Below are 16,944 nucleotides of genomic sequence, written 5' to 3'. Positions count from 1 at the left end.
CCTTTGTTCAGAATTTCCTGTGTGGTGGGAATTGTGCTATACATGCTCATTTATCTTTTTATTACTTTAACAAAAACAAAAACCTGGCAGTGTTATTCTAAACACCTTTGTGACATGTGCAAACTGAGACCTGGAAAGTGAAGTCACCTAATAAGATAAAATCACCGTGTGGCCCAATCTGCATAGGACAGCCTTGGTTTGTACCTGTTGTTTCAGCTTAATTGTTAATAGTACCTATTTACATTCTAAAATGTGTTCCAGTTTTAACAATAAATTATGTGACCACAGTATTAATTTCCAATTGCTGTAGTGACTGAAAACAACACGTTTGTTTTCTTGGATTTCTAAAGGTTTAGAGTCCAACATGAATCTCACTGGGCTAAATTCAGTGTGTCCCCTGGCCTGCATTCACGTTTGGGGGCTACCGAGGAAGGTCCTTGACTTTTCTAGCTTCCAGTGTCTGCCTGTACTCCCTGGCTCATGACCTCTCCCTCCAACTTCAAAGCCAGCCATGGCTGCTCAAATCCCTTCTCACATCACATCACTTAGACCTTGTCCTCTCCCTTTCTGTTGAGGACCCTTGTGAACTGCATGTGGACCCCTACAGATAATCCAGGCTACTCTTTTTATCTTAAGGTCAGCAGATCGGCAAGCTTAATTCCATTTGCAACCTGAATTCCCCTTTGCCATGTAACCTAAAGTATCCATGGGTTCCAGGATTAGGACATAAAAATCTTTGGCAAGGCCATTACACTGTCAACCACAGCCCCTCTATAGGGAGCAGAGCCAAATTTTGAAGGCAGGCTTTCTGATTCAAAGTCTAGTGCACTTTCAGTGATCAATGAGGATGTCCTTGGGAGAGAAGCTTTGTTAGATCTTTGTGAGGTGTTGGGAGGTGGGGAGAGTGCTAGCATTGCAAACAGAGAGTCAGTGAAAGTATCTATCAATGCTTGCTTTATTCAAGTCACTTAATTAGATACAGCAGGAATATCTAGAAAATAATGTCCCTGCCTTTGAGTTGCTTATGGTCTAATTGGGCCACAAGTAAATTCTCATCTACATGCAGAATGCATCTCTCTCTACCAAAGTAGTCTATAATAAATGAGCATGATACTGTATTAATTAAACATGTAAGAACTCAGTTGCAAAAAGTAAAGGCAATTTAAGTTTCACATTAATCAAATAAGTTAGGATTAGTTTTATTATTTTACTTATCACAGCAAACATTATATCCATACTGGAAAAGACTGTTTTAAAAAACACCTTCCAATCACTCTCAATCTTTAGAGATCATCTGTTATAAATAAACTCATATAAACATATTTACACAAAAATCTCTGCTGGCTTCTTTATTTCCATGATATCTTTACAGATTTTTTATAAAGCAGTTAACATCTTTGAGGGTCTCGAGACAGGCCTGTACTTCCAAACTGCCTTCCAGGAAGATTGTATCAAGTTGAATTGCCACTAGCATGGAATCTGGCACTTATGTCCCTGCACTTCCACAATCACTGGGTCTCATCTCTTCTTTCTATTTGTCCTCTAGGAAGGCAAATGCAGGCATCTTGTTTTTCATATGTATTTCAAGTTTTGTGTGAGTCTCCATGTCTGAACCTGAAGTCGTGTTTAACTGGAGATATCCAATATTTGTTAGACCTACACATGTCTCTAATTGCACACAGTGAACTTCCAGTTATCGTTTTGTATTTCTAGCATTATAACTATTCTCTTTTGTAAAAGGTGATATTTGGCATGAAAGGAATGAGACCCCTCTTTGTTCGTGACTTTTAAACTGGTCCAATTAGAAGTTCCTAAAGAGGTATTTCAGAGATAGTGCATACCCCAGCATCCACTCCAGGACACGTCTTAGTGCCCCGAAGAGGTAACTTGGAGGAAACATACTCATTTGGGTAGGAGACATCTATGTCTGAAAGAAATCTGTCACATTATGTTGGAGTCATAGCTCATATGTTCTCTTCATTTTATTGATCAAAAAACATGTGGCTGAAAAGCATGCATGAACACACACAATCAACCAGATGTTGACTATGTCATTGCAAATAAGTAATTCACTTATTTGTGTGCGTGTGTGTGCGTGTGTTTTATTTCATTTGACTATTTGGCCTGAAGCAGAACCATCAGAGTTCAAACAGTCAAAGTGTTTTCTAAATTGTTTTACTTCAAAATGACTCATGAGTCTATAGACTGTGTGTGTCACGCTTTGTTTCCTGTTCCATTGATCCAGATTTGACATCTGTTGCTTGGGTCATCTCATATTACAGAAAGTATTGGCTTTTAAGAACCGGCTCCCTCATTTTGGCCTTCATCCAAAAATCGTTGTAGCACATTTTGTTTTTCGCCAGTTCATCCCTTTGGGTTAGATCACAGTATCAAATTTTGTCTGACTAAATTGTATCTTTCATAAGCAGATGAGAGGCTGAGCCAAATGAAGGGCAAGATGTTAATAGTTTGTTGTGATGCTGACGGCCAGTGTGCTTGTACATGCTTTGTAATTTGGTTCATTATGTTCCTAATCTTTTAAAAAGGGTTCTTGTCTGTGCATTGTGTACAGCTCATCTCCATTGTTATGGTGCATTAATTGGTTTGAAGAGTCATCGGTTTGCAAGTTGTGACTCGATAGTTCACGCCTCTAGTGGAGATGCCCCCCAGACCTGGAAGGAGAATAGAGGCACCTAGGTGCTGGGGTGCTGGGAAGGTGGTTGGGGGCCTCACATACTTCAGTGAGGCTACTCTGGCAGCTTAGCTTCCGCACTGGCTGCCGTGGTTTTTCATTACCTGCTCCCTATTTCAGAGGTCGAGCCCCTCTCTCCTCCTGCGCACAAGACTCAGGAGATCAGCATTGATAACCCGGTGCCCTTGACCACGGCCCCCGAAGTGGGGCGATCGGCTCACATCCATGCGGTGCCTTCATGCCTCTGCCCTTGGATAAAGTATTTCTCCTTAAACAGATTAGGGGTGACTGGCATACAGTGTTCTCTCCCGGACATATTCACCATGGTTATTTGAGAGCTAAATGTATAAGAAGGACAACTTTTTTCCTTTTCAGAAAGTTGGTGACATCCCAAAAGGAAACATGTTGTAGCCAGGCTGACACTGTAATACTCCCCAACCTGTCATTTGTGGCACCAGTATGTTATATGATGCACAGCGGCTCACAGCGTGTTTTAATATGCATTTTCATGTGTATTAGGAAAATTTTATAGTAGTTCATCGTTGCCTAAATTAATAGATATTTTTGCCTCAGATGAGGCAACAGTGAAACATAGCAATCAGTGTAAAGCCTCTTAAGCAAATAAGTCAGTAAAGAGAATAAAACTAAAAATGTAAGGAAAGTCCATGAAAAATTATTTAGCAAATAAGAGCATAATGGGGGAAAGCTGGCATTTTGGAGTCGGTCTGAATTTGGATCCAGCCAAATCCCCAGCTAGCTTTTGACCAGGGCCCAGGTACTGAAGTTCTCTGGGTTCTGTGCAGTGGGTATTTCTCCAGGTTGTTTTGAGCCCAATGTGACAATGCATAGAAGGCCCGGGCATGTATCAAGCACCAAATAAATATTGTTCCCTTCTTGTAAAAAGCATGTAATCAGTTTAATGTGCTTCGGGGGTCGTTTACTACTGTGGTCCTCCTTCACGAATTAAGACTGCACAGTCTACTAGTCTGCGGTCGGCGGAATCAGGACCGACTGTCAGCTCTCGTGTGCCAGGAATAGAGAGAAAGGACAGATGGCCGAAGTGGAGGCCAAAACTTAGTACGGCACTCTCTTACAGAGGCATTACCTCTTCAGCAGAGGGCTTTGTGCGATGGATATTAACTCAAGTGCCTGTTGTGTGCCAGGCATTGGTATCAGTCTCGGGGACTTGCTAATGGGCAGGAACAGTTACCACACCTCTGACTTCATGGGGCCAGATGGAGAGGCAAACATTAATCGAATTGTCATGTAAATAAATAAGCATTACATGCTATGGAAAGTATTATAAAGAAAGATGCTGGTGCCATGGGAGTGTAAGCCAAGGATGCCGTAGCCAGTGTGGAAGGGCCATGGAGGATCCCTGCCAGTGGTATCTGAGCCGAGGTCTGCAGGATGAACGGGCTCGCCAGGGGACGGCAGGTAGGGCGCTCACGCCTGCAGGAGGGCGGCACGTGAAAATGCCTGCATTGGGGAGGAGTGGGAGAAGTTGGAGAAACCAAAAAAAAGGTTGGTGTATCTGCATAAGGAGGAAGTTCAGGGAACTTGGAATGAGTTTGGAGAAGTGACCCGGGGCCAAATTGTAAAATGGCTTGTCAAAGTGAGAAAATGTTTTGTTTGTCCTAAGAATGATGAGAAATGATTAGGGGGGAGGGTCTATAAATAATTAAAATTTTGAAAAGTTACCCTGAAGGCCTGTGTTAGTCTGTGTTCTGCAGAGAAACAGAACCAATAGGAGATATGGCCCTTTAAACCCCGGGCAGTACGAGTTGGGTCGCACTTTAGAACCCACTTTCTGTCAGACACCTTTACATGTCACTGTTACTTAGTCTGCACTCAGACCCTAGGAGGGTGCTGTCATAGGCTCTTATTAATAACATAGAAACTAAGGTGGAAAGAGGTGGTGAGTCCTGCTCAGAGCCTGAATCTGGTACATCAGGAGGACTGACTATCCAGGCCCAGTGCTCACTCCACAACTCTCCAGAGCCCTCTACTCAGGCTTTCGGGGTGTGTCCCCCTCAGCAGTGCTCCCCTCCATCGTGACCACCAAAGTCAATGGCCTCTCTCCCTTCCATGATGGGCTAAGCTTTCCAAAGCTTGGGCAGGAGACCACGAACACCAGAGTCTCTCAAAGCGCTGGTTTAACTTAGATTCCTAACAGGCTCCCTCTACTGATAAAGGTTAATCAGTTTACCCTTCCCAAGGGTGTTCATCTCAGTGGGGGAGAACAGCACTGCAGTGTCCGATCCAAAAGTCATCCCACAGCTGAGCCAATTCAGTGTTGCCTGCGCCGGTGCTCCATCCCCCGAGCTTTCCCACCTCCGGTACCTCTCTCTTTCCATTTGTTTTCTGCAACTTTTCACTTTTCAATTAGTAAGCAATTCTCTTCTCCCTACTTTCTGTTTCATAACTTTACAGAAAGTGATCAGACAAAATACACATTAATTGCTCATTATGTACCATTGAAGATCAGAAGATTGGAAAACTTGATTTATGTGTGTGTGTTTTATATCTGTGTGTAGTGTGTGTGTTCTTATGTCTGTGTGTTTGTATGTTACGTGTCTGTATGTCTGTGTGTGTTCATGTGTAATGTGTGTTTATATATCTGTGTGCCTGTGCCAAGGCTCCTCCAGACTGATTCACAGAGAACATCTCCTCTGCCTGGCCCGTGTGTTTGGGGGTGACATATGAGTCCAAGTATGCAGTGGATTCCTAGCAGGTGGTACAACTCTGCCTTCTGTTGGGAACTTATTTTCATGCATCTAAACCCAGGAATGCTGTTCCCAAGCTGTACAAAGCCCTTGGGCTTTCATCTCTAATCTCCGTGTCACAGTTCAGTGTCACACGGAGTAATGTGTACCTGTATCCCGTACAGATGGGATGAAGTATAGGGGCTTCCTTGGTAGCTTCTGAGCAGGGACCAAGGGTCTGAATTTCTAACTCCCAGGGGATGCCCAGGCTGCTGGTTCCAAGACTGCACTTTGAATAGCAAAACCCTAGAACACACTACACAGAGGTTGGTCATATATATCACTTTCTCAGGCTACTTGCCATGGAATAAGTTATTAGGCAATTACTTGTCCAAGAAACTTGGGCAACTGTTTCTAGATATAATTTGTTGAGCATCCCCTCTCTTTCTGGTTCCACAGTAGACCTTTTTATATGTCACCCCCTCATTATTCCCAAGAATATCAACCACTCAGACTAAGAATAGAAGTCCTAGAAGGTGGCATAGAAGTAGTCAGTGAGAAGCTGGGTGATTTCCATTTCCTTTGAGCAATTGTTCCATTGCTCCCTGCCAGTGGCTACCTGGATGTTCTTCTCACAGTCGGTTTCTACTAATTGGCATCTGGCTTCAAACATAAAGAACAGGCATGAGAATGCTTCCCTTCAAAAGCATTCCTGTTCGTTTTGTTTCTGGAGCCCCCAAACACAGTCCCTATAATAGATCTTGTGACTCAAAGGAAACAAACATTGTTCCAGTCTTTTTTAGACTAAGGATTTGTGTGTCTTGGGTATTTCAATTAAGAAGAGGAAAGGAAAGCGAGACTGTCATTAAACATTTATTCTCTCATACTCGAGGTACACTCTGAAAGTTAAGAGCCCCACTTCAGAAAGGTTGGCATTTGTTAACTGTGGATCTGACCTTCATATGAGAACAGTTATGAAAACTCACTGGAATGTCGGATTTCTTTATAGTAAATGATTGGGGAGATAAGGCCGTGTTTACTAGTGATTTCTTCACGCATGTGTAATTTTCTCCCACATTATTAATATGCCTTTTGGAAAATGCATGGACTACTTAGTAAAGCACTAGCGTTTCCTACTATATATTTTATTCAGTATACTATGGTTTCCTTTGTTAGAAACAAGCATGATATCATTTCCCCTCCCTCATCTCTGCTTACCCAGCAATTTGCAGAGAAAAGGCCTTCTTTTCTCACTTTGCCCAAATTGTTTTATGCAAAGAATGTTAAGCAGGATCAACTTTAGTCTACTCTGTTGGAACTGAGTGGAGCCCCAATTATCTGACTTCATCTTGTGCCAAGACCACTCTTAATATAATGCTAAGCATGAAACCATTACACTTGCTGTCTACAACTCTTTCTCCAGGCATTTTTACATGGCTAGCTAGCCCCTTCTGCTTTGTTGTCATTCAAGTTTCAGTCAAAATGTTCCTTCAGCAATAAGTAGGTTCTGGGCAGGGCCTAAGTATGTGCAGATAGTCTTCCAAACTATTCTATTTAAAATAGGTACTTCCCTGCCAACACACACTCATGCTCTTTCTCTTTTTTTAAAAAAAAAGTCTTAAAAATATTTAATTGATTTCAGAGAGAGGAAGGGAGGGAGGGAGAGACAGAAACATCAATGATGAAAGTCATTGATCGGCTGCCTCTTGCACGCCCCCTACTGGGGATCGAGCCCACAACCCAGGCCTGTGCCTGACCTGGAATCGAACCAATGACCTCCTGGTTCATGGGTCAATGCTCAACCACTGAACCATGCCAGCCAGGCCATACTCTTTCTCAATCACACTATGGCCCTGAGCTCCAGAGTCCAACAGAACTCTGCAATGGGGGAAAGATTATGTATCTGCATTGTCTAATGTGGTAGCCACTAATTATCTGTGGCTATTGAGCTCTTGAATGTGGCTAATGCAGCTGAAGAACTGGATTTTTCATTTTCTTTACCTTTATTTAATTTAAATTTAAACAGTCACATGTGGCAAGTTGCTGCGGTATTAGACCATGTAGCTTTAATATTTCAACCTGCTCCATCCCTTCATATTCCTTATCTCTATCTGAAGTTATCTTATCCCTGTATCTTACATTGTCATTCCTCCTCACAAAAGAGTCATAGGGTTACTATGGGACTCAAGTGGTTCCTATAGGAGAGAGCGTAGGGTAGTGTTGGATAATGTTGGTTATTATTCCTAAGAATGAGTGTTCTAAATGTTGTGCTGGGGTTCCAGCTGCAGAGGCTCTTTCCCAAGGACTCCGACTAGAGAGACCCTTTTCTGACGGAAGTACTCAGCCCCCTCAATGCAGGGAGCGCCCCTGGGACCCAGGGAGAGCTCTGTCAGGGCCGAGTTAAATCAAGGCTGAGTCGGGCTCGGAAAGTGAGAGCGTAAGGTTGCTGACATTCCCTGGGAACGTCATGACATAATTCCCTGTTTCCAAGACAATAAAGCTAGTGTTTTTATGCCATTGGTTTCTTCATCCTTGAGATCTGAAAGTAGTTCTTTTGGTATTGGAAATGTTTCATGGATTTATGAAATTACCTCGTAGATTATAAGGGCCGGGTGGGCAGGAATCCTGAGGTCTCGCTCAGGACCCAGCAAATGTCTTCCTTGCACCAGGAAGGCTCTCTGTACATACATACTCACCTGAATTTCTCCCAAACATTACCATAAACACTTTCAGTTATTCCTTAATGTACTCTGTTCATAACTGCTTAGTCAATTATTTTTATTAGCATAACATTTCTTTTAAGCATAATGATGTTGGAAAAACAGAAACAATGTAAGCACATTTTCTCAGCTATGGCTGATTACGAGTGTTTTTTGTTTGTTTTTTTGGACTTCCTTTGCAGATTTGACAAATTAATTGTGAATTTCCCAAGGGGGACCTAACATGAATTGAACTTTGTCTTTATTCTGCAGTGTTTAGTTTCTATTCTAGTTCCCAGTGACTATCCATTGAGACCAAAGTTTGAATATTGCCAAGGGCTCATAAAGATGCTGATATAACCTACTTTTCTCCAGAGAGCTTGGTTTCAGTTTTCATAATGAATTAATACCTCTTTCTCCTCCAATCTCTTTGCTCCAATAGCTATTTGTGGAGACCACTGATGCCAATGGCAGAACTCTTGAGGGGCCAGTCCCTCTGGAAGTCATTGTGATTGATCAGAATGACAATAGACCAAGCTTTCGAGAAGGGCCCTATGTTGGCCACGTCATGGAAGGATCACCTACAGGTATGTTAAGCTGGCTTATCATTTGCATAATGGCTTGGGAGCTGGCATCCTCTGATCTTTGGGGATGCTAGGGACTGTTTTATTGCCTTGCCAACTTGTTGTTTGGTATGCATCAACATGGGCATGTTATTTTCCTGGATAGAAGCAACAGCTGGAAAGATGAAACTCAGGATAGGACTGGGGTGTTGCAAACTCTGAAAATATCTCCCCTGTCTCTAAAGGTGGCCTTTCAAGGATGACCGACACCTAGGTCTTCAAGGCACTATGTAAATATCTGTTGGACACCATGTAAATATCTAGCTCGTCCTTGTGAGGGCCCAAGGCTGAGCTCTGCAGAACAGTGGAGCTGTGAAGAAAATTAAAGGCCTCTCGGCAAGCTCCATAACAGCATTTTAATCAGAACCATTTTGGAAAAATGGGTCGGACTTTTTTTCTCCCCTTTCTTTAGATGTGCATGGAGAAACCTTTGTCTTCAGTCAAAGGGCCAAAGGCAAGACATTTTATTTCTCTCCCTGGAAATACCTACTGTTACGAAAATGACTCGGAGTTACTACACAGCTCCTTTTATCTTTTTCCCACACTTAACCTTTCTGTCGGGGAAGGTTTTACAATTAGAGCTCCCTTTTCTGGCCCAGTAGATACTAATTAAAGCATTCTGTGACTGGCAGCAGGAATCAGTCCCAGGTATAATGCTTGAGAAACCAAAGAGCAAAGAAGAAAAATCCCTATTATAAGGCTGGACTTTGATTTTAAGCTTTAAAATGCATTTGAGTAAAAAAGTGCCGTATTAAGTGTTTCGCTGTGGCTGTGTCTAGACGATGCCCAAACAAATAAGTAAGAGTCATTCAGCGGCCAGACCGGAGGTAGAAGCTTGAGAGCTGCTTCGATTGGTTATCTCCGCCCCACCCCTGGCTGAATTGATGGGATGTATCAATAACATGTAGATACCTGAGGTGCTGGAAGTGTTGTCATGGTAACCTGCCTAGACTACTAGGTGAATAACTATATGTAAGGCATCTAAAACCTCCCTCAACTTCAGGGAGCTGGGTCTCTGTGCACCTCATCAGATACCCAGGGGCAGGAGGGACCCTCTCTCTCCTGGAATCTGAATGCATTCTGTGAAAAGAGCGAATTCCCTGTGTGGGCCTGAGGGCATCTGGGGGAGAGGGTGGAGGCAGAGAAGTGGAAACAGCCCTGGAAAAATAGAGTGGCAGGCGGAGGTTGTTCTGATCACTGTAGGGTAGAAGTTCCCAGGGCACCTCTCAGTGGGCTGCTTTTGATGGACAGGTGGCTTTTGGTGAGAGAGACCCTGGAATTTGAGTTTGATGTTTACAGAAATCTTAAACAAGCTGATGCTCAGAACAAGTTAGGAGAACCGATGGGGAAAGCTATTAAAGAGACTGGAGATTGAGCAGAGCAGAAAAATGATTCTCCCTTTCCATCTGTGGTACCCGGGCATTGTATAGGAGTGACTAGAATTCAAGATGGGCCGGAAAAGTGTTCTAAATGTAAATGACAATGGTGACATTTGAGGTGGCAGTGAGCATGTGCGTATCTTTGTATATTATATGTGTATACGATTAGACGATGTTCAATTTACCTCCCACTGTGCCCTTCCTCAAAGTTTCAGAATTTCAAATTTTAATGTTTTATAGACACGTCATATTTTCAAAGAAAATAGAATTCTTTATGTATATTGAATTTCTTAAAGCACAAAGCAATTTGGCTAGGGTGGACGCATCTCCAGCAAAACATAAAACATCTCAAACTTCTGTTTATAATTGGAAATATCCTATAAAAATACATAGAGCCTTGGGTATCCGTATGGAGGAGCTTCTACCAGCTATGTGGAATTTGTTGTCTTTTCCAGCACCCTCTGGGGTTGGCTATAAAGCAAGAATCAGAACGGAGTCAGTCAAATTTCGGGTTAAGAATGTGGAAATGTTGTGGAAAACTTTTAGAGGAAAAATCACTCATACTACTTAGTGCGTGTAGGAGAGTTCAGGCAAGGGGGCCCTGAAGTTTTCAGGAGGACAGTGGGAATCTGGGAAGGGCAATGGTATCCCTTTCTAACCCCTCCCCAACCATAACCATTTATAAGTTATAACTACAAACACAGACTGGCTATAGAAATGATCACCTCTCCTACTTTCTTAATCCCCACTCATTTGTGGCTCAGAATCCTACATGTTGTAAGCATTACTCTGGATCTGTTGTACAAAAGAGAATGCTGACCCTGGAAAGAATTCAGTGACTTTGCCCAGTTTACATAATAATAGATGGAAGGCAGTGTTCAAGGCTCAGCCTGTATCATCTACCTTCACATCATGTGCTCTCTCAACTATCCAGATCTTCGTGGTGAAAACTACGATGAGCACCTCCTGTATTCTGAGACCTTTGTATATACTGTATCCGTTCCTCGTTATACCAGGTCCTACCTGAGAGGTGGTGCCACTGTCCCATCCTACATATAAGAAAACAATGTCAAAGAGGTCCAGGAGCTTCCCCCAAATCATGAGCTGGTAAATGAGTTAGAACCTGTGTTTATGTCTCTGGCTTCAGGACACAGGCTCTTCCCCATGTACCATGTTGGAGCCGGCCACCTCCTCTCGCCTTCTTTACAAGGGACTCTCTGCAGGCCCAGCTGGGGAAATATCTGTGGGGTTCTATCAGATGAACTGATTTAGCTTCTGACAGAAAGTGACCAGCTCTCTGACCAAATATTCCGGCTTACTGAGTCACTTTTAATATAAGTGAGTCATTGCTCAGTCTCTAGGGTTAAACAGCATTACATGGGGACCCTTGTCCTCATTCACATCACTCTCTCCCAAGTCCCCGTAACCAGGGGAGTGACCTTCACAGCCTCCTGGAGCCCATGCTCAGAAGGGCCCCAGGGTTGGTATTATGCTCTGCTGTCACCATCTTAAAGCTGTTAATAATTGCTGAGCAAGGGGTCCTGCATTTTCATTTTGCACTGAGCCCCACAAATGATGCAGCTGGTCCTGTGCCCAGCATTGCGGCCTAGAGCTGAGTTTGATGCACCTCCCTCACAAGGTGAGACCTTGGGAAGGTTACTGAACCTTCTAGAAACCTCAATTGCCTTGTCTATAGATGGAGTGGGTGTATAATGGTACCTACCCTAGAGAACTATATACAAGGATTAAATGAGACAATGTGTTTTACTCAGTGCTGAGAACATAATAAATGTTCAGGAAATGCCAATGTATTGTTAATGCTATAATTATTATTCTGGCAGCGAACCCCCTGGGGAAGGGAAGGCAAAGGGACATGCAGTTTGTGTGAAGGAACATTCATCTCCTAACAAACCAAGTATCATTTTCCTGTTCCAGTGTACCCGGGTGCCATCTGCACCCATCCATCACAGAGGAAGGTCACCTATATTTATCTGTCTGTGCAGACAGGAGACCATTTCCAGCTGCTCAGCACTAAACTCCAGGAGAGTGTTTTGGGAAATCATTATTAGATGAGGGGAGATCAAGAGACAGTAATGGTCTTTGAACTTTGCACGTTGCGAGCTGTTCCTTTGGTGGTGTCACGGGCATTGATTTATGGGACCTAAGCCCAGGCCCTGGCTGCTCCATGGGACCTGCAGAGCTCTGTGTGAATCTGGTGTTTTCTGAATGCTTGAAGCACGCCAAGACCTCATGAGTTAGGGGATAGAGGAATGGTGTTCAGGGCTTCCTCCAGAAGCATACCCAGGTATGAGGACTGAGGGCATGGGGTTTACCTGAGAGGTGCAGGATACCAGGTGAGGAGGTCTACAAGAAAGGGAAGCCAGCCAATTCAAGATGCCGCAGCAACCCAGCAACCATAGTGGGCAACTGTGAGCTTGATCCTTTGATGGGGGAGAGGGCTTTAGGAAAATGACATAAAACACACACAGCAGTGTTATCCCAGTCCAGGGGCCAGGGACCTGGGATATCTATACCCACGCCCATCAGAGCTGTCCCCAGAAGGACTTTAATTCCTGGGCTACTTTCAGCCAGCTGTGGACATGGGCAGACTGGGTCCCAGCAGCTCAGGAGCAGCCTTCCAACAAGGTACAGGGGCTGGCTGCTGGGCAGGCTTCAGCTGTGCTCTGCCTTCCGTGCTTTCGGCCATCCTGAATGTCAGCATGGGCAGCTAGGAGAATGGCACCTGACACCAGGACTGGTGGGGTGGCTTTGAGGGATGTCAGGGAAAGGAGATGGAGGGAATATGTTAGTCCCCAAACTGCTTGACTGAGAAAGAAAAATGCAATGTTGACCTTTCTCTTTAAAACTGGATCAGGACATAGAGGTGCATGTCCTGACTCATAAGAGATCCCCATGGCTGAGCTGCTGACACTTCTTCTTGAGGCTGCTGAATTAGACCGGAGATGAGCAGCTAAGTCCTCACCCTCTGACTTCTGCGAGCCAAGGACTCTTGCCTTCTGCTTCCTCTCATGTTCCCTTTATTTTTCCGATCCAGTAGTGTTTATTGAGCATCTACTCTGGGCCAGCACTATTCTAAGCTCCGAGGGTGCAGCTGTGGACCTGCCAGATGTTACTTATCCCCCCCTGGTACCCACAGCCAAGCAGTGAGACAGGCAGCCAATAAACAAGAATTGCAATGTGGTGAGTGGGACAAGGCATCCACACAGGACACCTGATCCCAGAGGGACAGAATCTAGGTTCTCTGATGACGTGCTGTGAGAAGAGGGAGGGGTGACTTTTATTTTCTTCTGGGATCCACCTGAGTCTCCATTCTTCAAGACTCAGTTGCTTTAATTTTTAAACTGGCCCTACCATGCCAGACATGAGGAAGAACAGCCAATCAAGTGGCCTTTGGGACAAATGGCTGTCCCGGGAGCTCAGCTTTGCTTGGCAGTAACTACTTTCCAAAACAGCGTGGTCTAAATAGAAATGGTTGTGATATTTGATAGTTGGTATTTGAGACTCAGTTCAGTATAAGTGCTCGGTTTGTTGGTCTGACCTGGAGGTAAAGTCCTTTTTCTGGTCACCTGTTTACTTGTTACAGTAACAGCAATGTGGCTTTTCGGTCCACCAACTGTCCAGTTTTCCTTCATGAGTATTTTTGGACTTTCATATTGCAGTTTCTTCCATTCTCAACTATCCTGGCCAATCCCATGGGCTTCTGGAATATTGGACATGTGGCTATTTTGGGGTTTTGATTGTTTGCTTGGTTGGCTGGTTGTTTTCTTAAGCAGACATATTTATTTTAAAAATAAAGCAATTCATCTTTTTGCTAGCTTCTTTTAAGTGAAATAGTGCAATCGCCCTCAAGTCCTGTCATCCAGGGTAAAACACTGCTGCCATCTCGGTGAGCAGAGTTCCAAGGCTCCCTCTGTGCGTCCACATGCAGGGATGCACATGCACAATTTTACAGAAATGGAGCTCAACATCCTTTCCTGTGACTCACTTTCTTCACTCTGTGGACATTTTGTAAGTCAGTAAATAATATCAGGCCACATCATTGTTTTAAACAGCTAGTTTCTGGATCTATTATCATCTTATTAGCCAGTTCCCTATTGATTCAAGTTGTTCTCACTTTTCCGTACTTATAATCAATTCTCCCGGGGAGAACACATCTCTTCCTACTTGCCTGACGATTTCTTTAGGATAAATACATACAAGCGGGGTTGTTGGGATGCAGAATATGCTTGTTACATTTTGATGTACTTGCGGGAGATGCTTCTAATCATTGGATTAGATTTATCTTGGCTAAGCTTGTGCATGAAGATACAATAGTCTTTCATTTTGCATCGTATCATACCGGTGGACATTTTTGTTTATTTGTTTTTATGGATCATATCCAATATGTCCAAGTTTTTGTGGTCATTTCCCTAGCTGCATCTGTAGGTTGTAAACTGCCTTGCTCTGGAATCCTCCCTGGATTTCCTGGCCAAGGAAGAGAGTGAAATTGTTGACCCTCTGTCGCCACTGGAGTCTTACCTAAGGGGTATTGCCCAGGAACAGATGTGGATAACATGATACAGTGTCATTGAAGGTGGATTAGGCAGCACTTAAGTTATGCTACAAATCACTCCAGTGTAGTTGATCATAAAACGAAATCTATGAAAGAGTTGTGTGATCCAATCAAAGACACCTCCCCAAAGGGAAGATTCCAGAAATAAAGTATATCAAAAGTGTTGAGTTATCTGAACTTTGCTCAAGAAACTTAATCTCCTCCAAGTTGCTCCTAATCATGTCTGGGGATCCCCAGGTGATGTGTTGTGGGGGCTCCAAGCCAAGCTAATCAAAACCTCATCATAGCCAGTGGGTTTTCCCTCCTCTATATCCCAGCCTCTCTCTGATGGACACCATTGCATAGATTATTATACCGATGGCTGCTGGTCCACTAGAGCCTTTGAGATACCAGAAGGCTTAGTGAGACAGGGAGAATGCCTGGACCCCTTTATTCTGTTAAAAGGATACCCAACCAGTGAAACTTTATCTCTCATCTTTAATGAGGGTAACTTTGAAAACAGCTCTTCTCACTTTTATAAATAGCCCTTTCGCCACCTAAATTCATATATGAGTCCATGGAGTTGAAGACCAATTCAAGAGGCATCTGCCACATTGTTTCTTGAGTCATTCTCCTCTCTAATGGGAAGTCTTTATTCCTGGCCAGCCTGTGTGTCTGTTTCCCTCTGCCAGGCATCCACCCTCATACTCATTTATGTCAGATCTTCGCATTCTAGACACTGTGGACTGGTGAGCTGGAAATATGTGGCTCCTGTGCTCATGGAGATGACTCCCTTGTAAAAATAAGTGCTTGGTAGCCCTGTCCCACTAATCTGTTGGATATATTGTAAACTCATGCTGGAGGTCGTTTCTCCATCACTCTACATTTGGGAGAAAGAAGGATTTGTGACATCAAATATTTTAAAATTAAATTAAAAGTCAATTAATCAACTTAAAATAACTTAAAGTAAAGGGAGGGTAAAGAAGCATTGGTCGCTACAGAAACTTAGTGATCATTCTACAACCTTTTGAAAGAATAAATCTGATGGGAGTTTCCAGCCAAAATGGAAATTGGGTGACAGTTGAGCAGCTGCGAAGTGAAAATGAAACAGTCCTATGAATCATTATGGTACAGAACATGGCAGACACCAGTGCCGCTGAAATTAATCCCTGAGACCTAGGGGTCCACTCTGAAGATTCCAGGAACTTTTCACGCTATAGACAAGTAAAACAGTGGCAGATTCACAATGGCATTAACAGTTATAATTTCAGGGACAGTCTTACTTCAAATCAGTTCCTGATGACCATTTCATTCATCAAGGTCATTTAACAAGTATTTGTTGTGGCCTCTCTGAGCCAGATAATGTTCTTGGAGCCAGAGATATAGCAGTGGCCAAGACCATTTAGGACTCTACTTTTCAGACATTTACATTTTACTGGTAGGAGAAAGATAATTAACAATGAAGTGAATAAATAAGACCATTTAAGTCCTTTGGATAAAATAGAACAAGGTGATGTAATAAAATGACAATGAGGTCATGGAAGACTTCTCTAAGGAGGTGACATTTAAGCTAAGACCAGTGAGAATGAGAGCCCACCATGTAAAGGTATCGAGTCAGGATGTTGCAGGTAGAGGGATCAGACAGTGCAAAGGTCTGAGGCAGGAATGACAGATGGAGGGACAGAGAAGAGGACAGTGGGATGGGAGAATGCCAGCAAGAAGACTGCTGAGTGAGTTCAAGGAGATAGGCAAGAGCAAGATAATTTTGAACAGAAGTCAGCGAACTGTGGGCCATGGGCCAAATCCGTCCCACTGTCTGGTGCTTTTTTTAAATAAAGTTAGTAGAGTTTTACTGGAACACAGCCGTGCCCATTTAAGCATGGCTCATTATTGCTCATTTAAGCATCAACTATGGCTGTTTTCACACAACGTTAGAGTTGGGGAGTTGGGACAGAGACTATATGTCCCACAAAGCCAAAAGTATGTACCACCTGTGTATCTATATATTTAAATATTTTAAATATTTTTAAATAAAAAAATATTATTTAACTGACCCTTTCCAGAAGAAGATGGCAGACCCTGGATTAGAGCTCCATAAGTTTTCATTATATTTTAAATTCAGTAGGAAACCCTGGGGTGGTTTTAAGCAGGAGAGTGATAAAATCAGATCTTACTGCTAAAAGCTGACTTGTGATAGTGTAGAACAGACGGGAGGTAACCAGGTCTATTTCAGCAGCGCAGACATGAGAGGACCGTAGCCTGGACTGGGTGACAACAGTGGAGGTGGAGAGAAG

At 43.4% G+C, this 16,944-nt stretch overlaps 1 protein-coding gene across 1 annotated transcript in view; it reads left to right on the top strand.

Moving 5' to 3' along the window:
- The window catches only part of CDH13 (cadherin 13), an 897,713-nt gene that overhangs the window by 566,045 nt on the left and 314,724 nt on the right, over positions 1-16,944 (top strand). Inside the window, exon 6 of the mRNA XM_016197002.2 lies at positions 8,539-8,683. Coding sequence (XP_016052488.1) covers positions 8,539-8,683 — 145 coding nt within the window. The remainder of the gene's footprint in view (positions 1-8,538; positions 8,684-16,944) is intronic.

Source organism: Miniopterus natalensis, chromosome 18 (assembly GCF_054644295.1).
Source record: "Miniopterus natalensis isolate mMinNat1 chromosome 18, mMinNat1.hap1, whole genome shotgun sequence".
Lineage (NCBI taxonomy): Eukaryota > Metazoa > Chordata > Mammalia > Chiroptera > Miniopteridae > Miniopterus > Miniopterus natalensis.
The sequence above is the reverse complement of the archived record's forward strand: the minus strand, read 5'-3'. Positions and strand labels throughout refer to the sequence as shown.